Source organism: Brachypodium distachyon, chromosome 2, assembly GCF_000005505.3.
Source record: "Brachypodium distachyon strain Bd21 chromosome 2, Brachypodium_distachyon_v3.0, whole genome shotgun sequence".
Classification (NCBI taxonomy): domain Eukaryota; kingdom Viridiplantae; phylum Streptophyta; class Magnoliopsida; order Poales; family Poaceae; genus Brachypodium; species Brachypodium distachyon.
In genome coordinates this window covers 57858580-57873574 of record NC_016132.3, presented here as the reverse complement: position 1 = coordinate 57873574, position 14995 = coordinate 57858580, and the positions used below count along the sequence as shown (strand labels likewise).

The following is a 14995-nucleotide window of genomic DNA, read 5'->3' as shown; positions in this document are numbered from 1 at the left end:
TGAAATGAGGACGTAAGCCCCCTAGGTCTTCCTCTTCCTTCTAAACAAGGCTGAGGATGTCTTCGCATGATGTGGCCGTCTTCAACCCGTCAAACTTGTGTGGCCCAAACTGTCAAAATGTGTTGATTGCAGTTTTCCTTGATCGACAGGATATGAACATCCCTAATCCCCGGTTAGGAATACATGCTGGCATAATACAAGTGTCAACAGCTCAGTTTGTGGAGCTGCCTGTAACTGCAGGAAAAATAATAATTACAATGCTTATTTAACTGCAGAATAATTACAGAAACGGCACAGCGTTTCTGTGTTTGTTGTCATGCTGATGGGGGCTCTTGTAAGATTGCAACCATCGGCATTGCCAATAGCACTATACAAAACAACGAACTAAAGGTTGCACCGAGCTGGATTCTGAGGAGCATTGCATCGGACGCATCCATGGCGGTGTATAAGCCCTGATGGCATGATCCGAGCTGCCTTCTGCTGCCCCCTCAGTTTTATCAAGGTCATCATTCTCCTTGCAGATCTTGTGAAGATAACAAAAATTAAGTGCACGGATAATACGATGAATCATCTTTGTGGTCTTCATAGAATATACTTGTTGAAACAAAATGACTATCGAGATACCTGGACCGGTCGGCATTGGAAAGTTGGAAGAAACCGAACCTTGCAGTACTCGTTGAACATGATGTTCAACACAAGCAAGGGAATCGTGGCAAACGAAGCTCCTGGCTTCGACTTCAGCCCGAACAAACCTATCATGGTAGTTTGCATGAGCGTGACTGAGAGGAAGATGTAGTGGTGAATATTAGGCCAATATTGTCCACAAGTGTCGTATGTGATTTCATATACATCTTCCATCTGTATAGCATAGTCGTTAATCAGTAATCACTACAAAATTCGGAAGGATCAAGGTGATTGTTGGGTGACAGAAGATAAGTACAAAACATAAACAATGAATATTTAAATATGTGTTGTTATTTTCAAATGAAAACATAAAGGAATTAAAATAATAATTCAAAATGACCCTCTTACACATTTAAGATCGAAACAACGGCATCCTAAATAAACTTAAAATTGATAATAAAAAGAAAGGAAATATGTCGGCAACAAGTCTTGTGAACAAAAGAGGCTACCTGGTTGATGAACACTGCATAACCAAGCAAAAAATATATCACAAGAATCGGAAGCAGAAGAGGTGCAACTACAGCATAAACCATTCCAATCAACACTGCAAGGGCAACGATGGGCACAACTCTGTAGTAAGGGAAGCCATAGAGATACGGCTCGTCAGTATGTCCAACTGAATGCACCTTCAAGAAGTGCCATGTAAGCAAACCAAACTGAAGAACCTCAAAAGAAAATCCTGACATGCCGTTGGTCAAGATGTATGTGATGAAGAAATCTGACTGCAAAATGAACAAGTTAATAATATGGTCCCATAATATAATTGCTTCATGTTGAACATTCAACTTGTTTCTGGAACATATCTAAAAACAATACCATATAGGTAACAGAACGAATTTGTTACTTGGAACAGCAGGAATGCAATTCAGTATGCTTTGGCTTTACCTGTGCAGAAACAGCACTAGCAAGACGGCTAGGGATGTCTTTCGGGTGCGTAAAGGATTCTCCTATCTGATCGAGTAGAGAACCTGAAAGAATACTCAGGAAGAAAACATTTCCTAGCAAGAAGTAGAACACCATGTTGCAGGCCTTGATTTCCTTTTGGCTTTTGGAAATACAACCTTCAAATGAAGCCATACCAAGCATCGCGAAGGGAATCAAGTAGATAAATCCATTTAAGATCATGCTTGGAAGATATCCAGTTACAACAGAATTCAAACCTGGACTGCAAAATAACAAAGCATCAGCTTGTTAATGTTATCATACTCAGGTAAATGCAAAATCTCGAACTGCCAAAATTACTTGAGTTGTGACCACTAACATAAGTTGCACAGCTCTAGCCAGTGGGAACCATTTCTTAATCTTCTCAAATTGTACTATCCCTTGCACCGCTGTGACAGGGATGGTGAAGAACACCGTTAGTAGAAATGCAGCAATGAAGACTCCAATCTTATATGCAGCAATACGGCTGAAGGGAATAGCCAGATTTGACCATATTGCATCAGTTGGTTCGGGAGCATATCGTGTAACCAGGGATAGCGGATTGACATGCTGTTGCATCTCAGCAGCTTGGGCAGCCTCCAACCGGGATTTGAATGAGACAAAAGCTACGGGTAACTCCTAGAGTTGAAAACGTCATTAAATGATGGAAATGGCAATAGGTGCACTACTCTTCTATTTGGCGACAGGACGTACTAAAGTTATTCTGAGCACAAGTGGGTGAAGTCAAGAATGCACAATGCATCCTGAGTACCTTTTGTTTAAGCATGTTTTCACACTGCAGGAGACGAATAGACTGGTGCACTTCCTTCAGTTTACGTTCCTGACTGTGAGCATCTATTGATCCTAATGTGAGCTTGCACCAGATCCATCTCCAAAAGCTACATCTTCGGGTATCTCTTTTCCTCTTTATCTGTTTCTCAAGGGAAGATGCCAGCTTCTGTAACAATGATTACTTGATTAGTAAATATAGAAAAATGCATCACGAGTTCACGGTGTGCCCATATCTTCGCTCCTAAAAAAAGGCTCAATCGGTGGCGGTCCGTCACCTCCAAAGCTTCTTCTATTGTAAGAAAAGCTCCTCAGTTTCTTCTAATGCAAACAATAAATATATTGCCATAGACAGAGATGGCAATGATGTTTGTCAACAAAGTTGAGATAAAATTACTAACATGTATAACTAATATGTAATTGTTGTCTATTTATCTATAGGGTAGTCTCATTTGTTTTATCTGTAGCAACGCACGGGTGTTTAGCTATTCTACCTCGAAAATAGAGACAGCAAGAAATGAACAGGTGCTTAGATGTATGATATAGTCCATGAAAAAAGTTAATCAATATAAAATTATCCCCCATATATGGGAATATTAGAGTTTGTTATCATGCTTGACCATCTTTTTCCCTCTTCTCTGACAGCATAATGACATACGATGCTGCCAAATTTTGGGTTACCAAAAGAGTTTTTTCCACAAGTTGAAAGTTTGCAGACTGCTCAGACTAAGTGGCACCATTTTGAAATTCAACGTAATATTCTAAACATCTTTGGTAACTAACAGTTATGAATTTTTGATTCTTACACTTCTACAGCCTGCGTAAATGAAGATTGATATTACCGCTAATTTATCTGTGAACTGTGACAGATTGAACAAAACTTAAAGGAAAGTTAAGATTCACGTGCCCTACATTCTAGAAAGTTCCCATCAAGAACTTAGCAATAAGTCAGTACTTGGACCTAAACTGGGGTATCACTACTTTTGCTAGAGTTCACCTGATATTGATACAAACATACAATTCCTTGAAGAAAAAAGAAAGAATATAAGCACAAGTTCATGGTTTCTTAAACCATAATGTGAGTATGTAATAATGAGAAGTATGGCCACTTGGTGTAACAAACAAGTGGTAACATAATCTAACTCAGAGACAGTTTTGGAAAATACTATCGCAGTTTGTGATTTAATAATCTGCAAATAAACAAGACACAGATTAAACACACTCATTGCTACAATGTACTCACCTGTAATGCCTCAATATTTCCTATGTCATGTAATATTTGATATGATTCGTATGTCAGGTAGTGTTGTGAGAAGAAGTGATCAGCATGACAACCATAAGCTCCGTGATCTGAGCATATAGGAATTCCTTGAACTAAAATGGTAAATTGATCAGGTCTCTTCCTGTGATACTTCAAGTGCTGTATTCTTTTGTGGGACATTTCTTTATACTCCTGTTTCAAATAAAAATGGATATGCCAGTGTAATTAGTAAATATTTCTCCTTCCGAACAAAGCCGAATAGTCACCTCCACAATGCTACATCTTTCGACTAATTGATGCAAGTGTTTGCATGATATAATAATTAATTCCTTGATTATTAAAACATACCAACACTGTACCAAATCTCAACAGGCAGACAAGATAACAGCATTAAATTCCTATATCAACTAACACAATTGAAAAGTCAAAATCGAAGTATTTCATTCAAAGTTATGGTATTTAATCTAACATTATTAGTCTATTACCACAAGGCACGCAGATGGATCAACTCGCAAGTTTTTACGAATGTACCTTATGAAGCAAATACACCACATAAAAGGATATGAAGCATAGACACGAGAAATGGACCCAAAGCCTGTCGTGCAAAAATAAGAACTAAATCAATACCACAAGATTAGCACCAGTTTTCAGTTGGTAGGCAGTACTAGAGCTAGTCAAGTGAAAATAAGGACATTTAAACTGTACACATAGTAGGACCATTTTAGTCCGTTTGTAGCCATGAAGCAGTTTGGAACATAATTTGGTTTACAAGCATATGTACGCTTTTTTGACCAATCTCGGCAGATTTATGAACCACCGCAATGTTTTAACTGAACATTCTAATGAAAAATAACATTCAAGGTGAAAGTGGAAAATGCAGACAGGGACAGAGTAAACCTGTCAGAGCCCCTGGTAACATTGGACACCGTGAAAAGCTCCATCGAATTTGGCCTTTTGAGGCCGGAAGGGCCTTGACTGGTATAATTTACCGGCGCAAGGATCAACACTCCAACAATTGAGCAGACACTGAAACACTTGATCCTACAATCCAATCGAAACATGCAACGTGAGTATACATTCAGAAGCAGGATCAGTTCAGAGGACGCAACGCAAGCACGCACCCAAACTTGAAGAGGCGGATGACGGCGAGGGCGTCGAGCCCGTGGCGCCGCAGCACGTCTTCCTCGGAGATCCGGAACGCGGCGCCGACCCACCGGAAGGACGGGGTCAGCCGCCCCGTGCCGAGCGGCAACACGCCGCCGCCGCCGGCCGCCATCCGCCGCGGCTGGTAGACGGGCGCGTTCCCGGGCTGCTTCTTCAGCATGGAGAAGAGCGACAGCGCCACCAGCGCCAGCCCCAGGTTGATCGCCGCAGACGCCAGCAAACCCTCCGCGTCCATGACGCGCGCCGCCCAGACCCTCTGCTACTGGTGGCGCATCCAGTTGCAGCTGCGTCCGCAGGCCGCTGCCGTTTTGTCTCGAGTTCGATTCGAACCCGCGCGCGTGCTGCGGTGGCCGGAGGCGGGCGGCGACGTGGCGGCGCGCGAGCTAGGAGCGGCCAGAGCTCGACACGTTCGCCTCTCGCCGCAAATGGCGAAATGGGCCCTCCGTCCCATAGTATTTACCATCTTGGGCCTAAACGGCCCGTATAGCGCTATGGCTAAGCTCTTAGATTTTTTTTCTGTGGGAGAGAGGCATCCACCGTTTACCAACACGAGTAGTGGAGCAGACGCTGAAGGAGGGAAGAGGAGAGAGAGGTGCCGAGGTGGGATGGCAGCGGCGGCGGCGGAGGGGGCGGCTGCTCCGGTCGCGGCGGCGATGCGGACGGTGCTGGCGCGGGCGGGGCGTGCGGCGGAGCGGTCGGGGCGGGCGGCGGAGGCGGTGCGGGTGGTGGCGGTGGGGAAGACCAAGCCGGTGTCGCTGCTGCGGCAGCTCTACGACGCCGGGCACCGCTGCTTCGGCGAGAACTACGTCCAGGAGTTCGTCACCAAGGCGCCGCAGGTTGAGCTCCGGATCGGGCAGCTCGATACTAGTGGAAGTTTGATCTTGTTTTACTTGAAATGGTTGCCTGATTGCTTTCTTCTGCCGTCTTTTGCGTTGCAGCTCCCGGAAGATATCCGGTGGCATTTCGTCGGGCACTTGCAGAGCAACAAAGTGAAATCCCTAGTAGGTATGGTTAATTTTTGCCTTCTCTAGTCCCCGGCGGGCCACGTTGGTTCATATAGAAGATTCTGACAAATGATTGTGGAAGAGATGTTCTGGACAACCACATCTCAAGTAGATAATTCGTCCTCATTTCTGCTGCAGAAGTATGGGAACAGGCACGACGATAGATAATTAGTTTGCTTAGAACAAGTAATCTGCGATGGGTAATTACTGCTCATTGATGTGCTCACCGAGTGACGAAGCCATAATTACTACGCCATTCAGGACATGAGAAATTTACTGATGAATAACTATGCATTCCCGCTATGTCCCATTATAATGTTTGTTCTTTGGTTGGTGCGTTTTTGTTTCTTTTCTTTAAAAGCAACTTTTATCATAGACATGAAAACTTATAAGTCTGTCAACACCAACTTAACAGAGGTGGAGCCAAATTACAAGATTTAGTCTCCAGTGAATTGAATTGTAGGCTCTTCACTCTTGGGTACTAAGCAACTGATCATACAGATGCTATATTGCTCGGTCTTAATGCATCTTTTCTTTCGTTTTTCAGCTGCTGTTCCAAATCTTGACATGGTTGAGGGTGTAGGTAATGAAAAGGTAAGCAACAGGCACATGTTACTATGACTAAGAGCTGAATATATCTGAACCATACCATACTGTGTGAGTATATATTTGTATATCTTCACAAAAGGGATTGATCCTTTCTGCTACCGATGAGTATTACGTATTGTCGACATCCTTTCAGATTGCTAATCACCTTGACCGTGCTGTCGTTAGCTTGGGGAGGGAGCCTTTGAAAGTTATGGTGCAAGTAAACACTAGTGGAGAAGAATGTGAGTACAGAAAAATAATGATTTTTATTTGCATTTATGATACATTTTAATACTACTTATTATTGATATATTCATATCATTACTTCAGAAGGCATGTGTAAAGTATGCTCAAATTTCCGGCCTTATTCAAGTTGCTGTCATGCTGCTTTATTTATGTTGTAGTTTTCTTTATGTGATCATGTTATAGATGGTTTTCTCAGCGATGATGATTGATGAATTCACTAATGAAACACTTCCATTGATTCAGCAAAATCTGGTATTGATCCTTCTAGATGCGTGGAGCTTGCTAAGCATGTGAAACTAGACTGCCCAAACCTAATATTTTCAGGTCTCATGACAATAGGAATGAAAGATTACTCCTCGACACCGGAAAATTTTAAGGTAGTTTTCTGTTATCATCACATCATCACAAATGCTTGCTCTGGGTTAACTTTCATAAGCTGCTCTTCTGTGTGATCTGAATACAGGCACTGGTAAATTGCAAAATTGAAGTTTGCAAGGCCCTAGGGATGCTGACAGAACAGTTCGAACTCTCCATGGGAATGTCTGGAGACTTTGAGCAAGCAGTAAGAAAATATCTTGTTTTTTATGTGTAACTGTTAAGTGGGGTTGTGCAATATCAAATCGGTACCACATAATTTGGTGCAAACACGGTAGACTTCCTTTGAGTTCCATTCATCCTGGAAGCAACTGTGACATCTCCAGTTTTGCTGTCTTTGTTCAGATTGAGCTGGGTAGCACCAATGTGAGGATTGGGTCAACCATTTTCGGACCAAGGGACTATCCAAACCAAAAGCAGAATCAGTGACGACTCAACCCAACAACCGGGACCTATGTGTGCAATACATACATAGTACATAGATACAAGGCTGTTCCTCATAAGTTTTTACTACCTGTGTACACTGCACGAATGCACGATGGTATGTAAATATGCATGTGAATATTTGATGTGTAAAAAATGTGCAGCTCCATAAAGGAAAGTAAATGGAAAATTTTGAGATACATCATGATACTGCATTTCTAAGATACGTTGTATTTTGAATTTTGTGTGTGTGTGTTTCTTGATCGATTGAGATGTTGGTACCATTTTTTTTTTGACCGGGGTCAAACAGGAGAGGCTCCTACTGTATTAAATTATGCCCTCCCGGGCCGTGCCGGGTCGTGCCGGGTCGGTCCGATGGTTTAGTGCGGAAGAAGGTGTGAAATGGGAAAGGAAGATGATAATTTGGAATTCGAAGTGTGCCCTTGGGACCAGGTCAGACAGAGTTGGAAACATGAACCCCGTCGCTTGTCTTCGTCTTCGAGCGAGCGCCGCCACCCCTACCTTCCCATCCCGCTGCTGAGCAGCGCCCCAGCCCCCTCGCTCCGTCTCTCGTCTTCCTCCTCGTGCGAGCGCCTCCACCGCAGGTATCTATCTCCCCTCGTTTCTCTCGCTCCCGTCACGCCGCGAACAGATCCCGCCCATTAGCTCCCCGTTTCATCTCCTTAATACTCCGTATTCGCCAATTCGTAACTGAGGCAAAAATCAAGGTACCTTGCCCTACCGGGTCCTCCGCCCTTGAATACTGCTATGTTTGATTGTCGTGTCACAACTAGTTGATTTTTTGCCAATTCTGGTTCAGGCAACGGTGATGATGTTGTTGATGACGACGTTTGGGATGATGATGATGCGTCAGATTCTCCAGGTTGTGGATCCGTCTTAGACAGAGAATGGGCCTACAGGCAGAACCAGTTCCGTAAGGTATTAATAACGATTTTGACTAACACGTTTATTATTGGTTAATCATGAATCACGAGTTTGTGTTGATACGTACCAGGAATGTTTGCTTGCAAGGGTTAAATTACGGCTCTCAGTTTTGTTTCAGATGGGTTACAGGGATGGGATAACTGAAGGGCAGAAGGATGCTGCCCAAGAGGGTTTCAATATCGGGTTTATGGAATCTGTGCATATTGCCTATAGGTGGGGTCTTGTTCGGGGAATTACTAGGTATATTGGTTTCCTGTCGTCCTAATAATAGTTTTTTTTTGTACTGCCTTTCTCTTCTAACATTCTCACTTGTAATATTTTCTCTTTGTTGTCCTTGCAGTGCACTAGCTAGTCTTCCTGATAGGTTGAAGGAAAAACTGTTGCCCAGCGACCAATGTAGAGTAAGACTTCAAAGTCTCCATAACTCTGTCCAAGAAATTTCAGCAGATGACGCGCTACAAATGTTCCACGAGAGCACTCTTGACAGTAACCGTCCATTGGAGGAACCGCATGTAAAATCAGAAGAAGACGAAGCTGCAGATTCTAGCAGGCTCGAAACTTTACCAAAGAATCTCTTGTTGCTGTTGCATGAGTGCCCAAATATTAAAGTTCATGAAGAGATGGCACGAGTTATGTAATAGCTGGGTGAATGGAACAGCAAGCACCACTGATCATCAGGAGAATTACTTGCACTGAATTTTCAGTTTACTGTACATCCAGGAAGGCTATAGATGATTTAGGGAGTTTGTTGAAGATGGAGCTGGTTTAAATCCTTAATCCTACAAAAATTGAAATGCATGTTTTGAACTCAAAGGCAGTCCTTGGATTAGTCTCGAGTTTTGTAAATCCTGAATGCTGTAACTATAAATCCTGTGATACTTTGAGATTTTCCTTTCTATATCACCCTGTGCTGTAGATTCTTGTAAAATGCGCAGTATGGATGACAATAATAATATTTTTCTTCTCGAGTTCTACATATTTCTGTTTTTCCTTTAGCAAACATTGATCTGGTTTGCTTAAACCTTCGGCATTTGCTAATGAACTGTACTGGTATTCTTCATCGGTTTCAACCATTTTAATATTCTGGGGAAAGGCTAGATTAGTGGTTACCCTCAGTGCAGGATATCCCGAGACATTCTGCTTTTATTAGTTTGACATCTTGAAACATTCTTGCCTTTCTTAATGCTGACAATGTGGTAAGCCTGCATAGTTAAGAAGGCAAATGTAGTACTGTAGTGTTAATGTGTTATATGATTAAACCTCGTGTTCTTTCTTTTAGTTTCTCGGGCGAACTTAACCACTTTTTTTTTCTTTCGCATGTTTAATGTAGATATGAAATGCTGCCTCTTCCATCAGCTGGCTAGCTTATGTACTCCAGGTTGCATTGATGAACGACCTGATCCACTCCAGAAAGTTGCTATGGCCTACTTTTGTGATGTTGCTGATATATTCTGAATGGTCCCTGATAGTTGGACAACCCAACAGCTCAGTAAATAGCAGTAAATGTTGTGCTTCTGTTAGAGGGGTTTGGGATTTGAGCATCAAGCTGAGCGCCTATCCTTCAGTGCCTCCAGGTTGGTGAGAGCATCAAACCTTGTATCCGTTATGACTTGTGATAGTTGGTTTCCAGTATTAATGCAAATTATTAATGGTGATCCATCTGCTTTCTCCTAGCCGTTTGGAGCGTTTCTTGTTCGTTTTATTCCAGAACCATTTATTTGGTTTCATCTGAGTCTATTGCTGGTTGCTCCTAGTTTGGGTGAAACACCTGACATGCAGACTGTTTTATTTTTCAGTTTGAGAAAATGGGACTTTTTCTCTGCTTCCATTACAAACAAAACATTCAGGAACGAAGTTTTAGTGGCGACAGCATCTGCAAATCCTTATTTGTTTGAGCGATCTGAGGATACATTTCATAACCAATTTTCTCGTGAAGATTTTTCAGATTGCCAAGAGTTGAACATTGGCATTTTGTATTTCTTGGTTTTGGTAGCTAACAGTATGACTTGGTTCTACATCTGTTCTGTTCTGTTCTATTTCTTACTCCCTCCGTTCCATAATTCTTGTCAAAATATTACATGTATCTAGACGTTTTTTAGGAATAAATACATCCATTTTAGGGCAAATTTGAGACAAAAATTATGGAACGGAGGTAGTATGTTCCTGACCCTAAATTCTGACACAATATTAAGTTAGTATCCGGCCTGTTGACCCTAAATAGTCGGTGTTGATTTGATTACCTCCAACTTTAGAAGCATCATGCCAGATCCTGATCAGGCTGTTGCTTCAGAAGAAACAGGCCTGTACAGTAGTAGTTCTGCTACTGTGTTTTTTTCCCTTCTAATTATTGTCTGTTGGTTTGTTTACTCGTTTGTGGGTTTTGATGCCTTCTTCTAATACAAAGTGACACGCACTTGGGTGCAGTTCGAGAAAAAGAAAAACTTCAGATGCATGACCTTATCATTCAGGAAGTAAACCCTCGAGTTCAACTTGTACCTATTTGTCAGTCAAAGCAGATTGCAGATGTTGTTATAGTAGTACTATACTATAACTGAACATGCTAATTGCAATAGAAGTGAAAAATGATGTCAATAAGAGATTTATTGATATTTGTAAAAGGAATACATTCTCAGCACTGCTGCAGTTTGCAGGTCTCCTGTTGTCATCACCAGAATATCAGCACGAGCACAGGAGGCCTATGTACATGCACTACGAAGCTACACTAATAAGCTGACTCGGTGAGTTCCATGCATCTAGCTTGAGATCTCACCTGCTGGCAAGCAGCTCTCTATTCTCCTTAAGCAGTTCTCTAGGCTCTAGCACTAATATTGCAGGGGAACAAACTGCAACACAACCTACCGCATCATGAGCCGAATAGGCAGCACACGAGAACACTATGCGCTGCATCATCAATTCTACTAAAGCAAATAAACCTCTAAAATCTATCAGTTGCAGGCTTGCGACGCCTTTGCCTGTGTGAAGCTTTTCTTGTCGTCGTCGTGCTGCAGGGAGTTCTTCTCACCAGGAAGTGGTAGAACAGTTTCAAAGGCCTGGACAAGCATCTCCACCTTCCTCTTCCGAGCGCGAGCTAATTTCTTCACTGCCTTTCTAAGTGCATAATCAACCATCCACTCCTCCGCGCTCTTCCGGTCGTCGGCTGTTTGATGCCTGAGATCAACCTTTTCAGCATCTGGATCAGCTCTTACCGGAAGGAAGTTTGGAGCCTTAGGATTGAAAATCCGAATTCGCTTCTCCTCTGCAGGTGTTCTTCTCCTGGAGGAGATGATCACCTTGTTTTTCTGGCTGGTTGCCGCATCAGAAGGATCAGAACCTACATCTTCGAAATTCAACCCACCAAATGCACTGGATATATCATCCATGGATGATTCTATTGAAGCCTCACCGCCACGACCTGCAGAATTTCAACATTGTTTGTTCATCATCCATCGGCAATTCAGCGGTAATTCCTGGATATTAAAATGGGACTAGGAACCAAACAATTTCATAAAGAGAAATTTCACCTTTAGAAATGTTGCTCTCATATCTTGCACCCAGCTCCACCGAGATATCTGACTTGCAGGGACCAGAGTCCTCTGCTTCTTCTTGATCAACCCAAGCCTCGCCCTCTACTTTGCGTGTCGTCGTCGTCGTCGTCGCCGCCAGCAACTCGGCGAAACCATCAGAGATCACATCGCTGGATCCGCAAGAGCCGTCCACCGAACCATCCAGATCGTTCTCCTTGCTGTCCTCCTCCCCCTCCCGGTAACTCCGGCGATCAAACGTGACATACCCCATCCGCCCGTCCATCACATCCTTGTCCACACCCAAATTCGTCGCGGCAGCAGCGCCGGGAAATATCTGCACAAAGAAACCGTCCCCGTCGCCTCCGCCACCGCCATTGCTGTTCTTGGCCTTGCGGAACGGGGATACGCCCTTGTGCTTCATGCGCTGCTCCGTCTTGATCAGCCGCCTCCGCGACGCCACGAAGCTCCCCAGCGGCGGCGCCGCTGGCGCGTGGCCCTCGAACGAGCAGTAGGCGTACCGGCAGAGGCGCCGCCCCTCGCAACCTCCGCTGACGCCGGTGCCCTTGAGGGCGGAGGAGCAAGTCGCCCTGCTCACGCGCGGCGCCGCCTTCGCCTCCCTCTCCGTCGGCGCGGCGGGTGGCGGCCCCTCCCGAGGGCCCGCAGCAGCCCCCTTATTGGCCGCCCTGGCCCCGGAGCAGCTCGTCGGCCTCATGTAGCCAGGCCTTGCCGCACCGCCCCCACGGCGCGCGTGATCCGCCGTCTCGGGAACACCGTCGGCGGCGCCCTTGCGCTTCCCCCGCGCCTGCTTCCTGTGCACCATGGCTGCTCGCAGTTGGCTACCCTACCCCCACCGCCCCCGCTTCTTCCTCGGCGGCGGCCGGGCGAGAAAGGAAATAAAGACCACAAGGGGCGGAAGACGAGATGAGATCTCGACACGCGCGCGCGCAAACAAGGAAGGTTTACGATCGATCTCAATGGCGACGTGCAGCTAGATTAGATTTCGCCGGGGGAGACTAGAGATTACTGGGTGGGGAGGCGGCTGGGATGGCATGGATCGATGCTTTTGGAATCTTTCCGGGCGTTCGGGACTTCAGGGGGGTGGCGAGAGATTTTGAATCCGCTGCGGCCGTGGGATCCTGTGGGACCCCCTCCTCTGTTTCAGCAAAGCGGGTTTTGAGCTCTGTGTGCAATGGTTTGTTGAGATCTTCTTGGCAAACTAGGGAGTGCCGTACTCCCTCCGTGTCATATACAAATCCACGTACTAACCGGGATTAGCACGGGAAGGATAATCCTCTGGAAAAATCTCTTTATCTTCTTTTTGTTAATTTCCTGTTTTCCGTTTTCTTGTTCTTCTCTTCTTCATTGTCCATTTGTTGATTCTACATTTGGCTGATTGCCACCATCGGATATGTACCAAATTTTCCTTTTTTATTTCATGTATGTATATGGAAGTAATTAAGTAGCGGGTTAAAAAAGACGGCTACTTTATTTTTCATTTATTATTTGGAGTTACTTAATACTTTGTTGGTGTATAATCGCGGTTGGGTTTTTATTTGCATTTACGTTCTTCCTCCATTCCTCTATTCTTTAGAGTTTCGCTTTGGATAGACACGGCCATCAATATATACCAAGTTGATAAAACCCATGTGCGCAAAAAAAACTTTATGGTGTGTTTGGTTGAGAGAACCGGTTGGAAGAGAATGGGACGGGCTCTAGATACTTGTGTTTGGTTTTCCGAATATGACAAAATGGAAGATATGGTTCCCCGAGGAATAACATCCTACAAATATGTGGAACCAATGCATGACTATCACGTGTATCCTCACTTGTTCGTCCAACTATTTTCTCACACAAACAATATTTGGAATCGTTGTGCTCTAACAAAACACTGAGATGAAACTCTTATGCACCATCGTGTATTCCATTTTTCTTTTTTTAACTAGAAAAAAATTTCTTATACTGAACGGGCCGGCCAAGATCGCCGGACACGGGACACCAATCACGTACCAGGTAGCACGAATTTCCACTACCTGGTCCTCGTAACCAAACACTATGCACGAAACAGCGGGACATCACTTGACATCATGTGCGGAGTAATGGTGTTTTGAAATCCAGCATCACCAATTCACCATCTAGACGGCCACGAATGTGCTGTATTGTTTTTGCGTGTTGAGAGCGCAGCGAGCCCACAGAGAATCACGCAGCACACGTGACGACTCATCTGCCGTCGGCTCCAAACTCCTAGGCGGCCGATTTGTCCTAATTCAATGCTCATGCTACTCCACAACTAGGGGCCGATCCACAACAGCCAAAACGATCGGAAACTAGCGAGTAGGGCCATCTTGTCAATTTGTAGGTTCCCATCTTGCAGTGATATACTTTCTAAGTAAATTTTTATTACATGTATCACGTATTTTAGCATACAAATATGTTCATATTTAAACGAGTCAGTTAATACGAGACAAAGAGAATAGTACATATTTGGTCCGGATGGAAGAGAAGAAACCTGTTGTTCTTTCAAAATACCACTCGTACTACACTCTAGTGGAGATATTTCTTCTGTCCAACAAATAATGCCTTAAGTTTGTCAAAATTTAGATGTATAGTCAAAATTGAGACATCTTTTGTTGGACGGAGGGAGTCTTGTACCAAGGAGGCTCTAAACAAGACAGCCACTGCTGCCGACAGTATTCGAGTCAAACTCGATCGAAAAACAATGATAAGTCAAAACAAGCGCGCACACACACAGGCAGGGCGCTCTTTTCTTATAAAAATGTGGAGTCAAACGTACGAGAGTATTGTATACACGGGCGGCTTCTCGAGAGATGGAAACAATTAATGTAAGTAGCGTACAGTATGGAATACTCTGGATAAGAATTACTAAGAAATGAAGTGTATACATGTCTGGTGCTGATGGCATATGTATCCGCAACTGCAGAGTGGCGCGCGCCGGTGACAGATGACGTTGTTGAGTTTCAGGGTTTTGGACATATGGAAGATGACGATCAGATAACAGATTGGTACCGTACTTACTTTCACATTGTTCGTTCAGACATTGATTCGGTGGAGCT

General features: G+C 44.1%; 4 protein-coding genes across 4 annotated transcripts; 2 read left to right on the top strand and 2 right to left on the bottom strand.

Moving 5' to 3' along the window:
• Positions 1–110: 110 nt before the first annotated feature.
• On the bottom strand, positions 111–5226 carry LOC100833981 (CSC1-like protein At3g54510). Its single transcript, XM_003565025.4, has 10 exons — positions 4777–5226; positions 4553–4696; positions 4187–4250; positions 3638–3847; positions 2378–2563; positions 1946–2244; positions 1570–1849; positions 1134–1406; positions 625–858; positions 111–523 (listed from the first exon to the last, which is right to left on the bottom strand). Exons 1-10 carry the CDS (start codon positions 5052–5054, stop codon positions 368–370), a joined length of 2124 nt encoding a protein of 707 aa, XP_003565073.1. The 5' UTR covers positions 5055–5226; the 3' UTR covers positions 111–367.
• Positions 5227–5339: 113 nt separating this feature from the next.
• LOC100833669 (pyridoxal phosphate homeostasis protein) lies at positions 5340–7665 on the top strand. Its single transcript, XM_003565024.4, has 7 exons — positions 5340–5655; positions 5758–5824; positions 6371–6417; positions 6566–6653; positions 6901–7034; positions 7121–7219; positions 7378–7665. Exons 1-7 carry the CDS (start codon positions 5425–5427, stop codon positions 7459–7461), a joined length of 750 nt encoding a protein of 249 aa, XP_003565072.3. The 5' UTR covers positions 5340–5424; the 3' UTR covers positions 7462–7665.
• Positions 7666–7857: 192 nt separating this feature from the next.
• LOC100844264 (uncharacterized protein YAE1) lies at positions 7858–9376 on the top strand. The gene is made up of 5 exons (XM_014898419.2): positions 7858–7892; positions 8044–8060; positions 8276–8394; positions 8519–8640; positions 8741–9376. Exons 1-5 carry the CDS (start codon positions 7858–7860, stop codon positions 9036–9038), a joined length of 591 nt encoding a protein of 196 aa, XP_014753905.2. The 3' UTR covers positions 9039–9376.
• A 1616-nt stretch (positions 9377–10992) lies between these two features.
• LOC100843961 (calmodulin binding protein PICBP) lies at positions 10993–13077 on the bottom strand. The gene is made up of 2 exons (XM_010235301.3): positions 11922–13077; positions 10993–11812 (listed from the first exon to the last, which is right to left on the bottom strand). The coding sequence occupies exons 1-2, from the start codon at positions 12742–12744 to the stop codon at positions 11346–11348; spliced, it is 1290 nt and encodes a 429-aa protein (XP_010233603.1). The 5' UTR covers positions 12745–13077; the 3' UTR covers positions 10993–11345.
• Positions 13078–14995: the final 1918 nt, after the last annotated feature.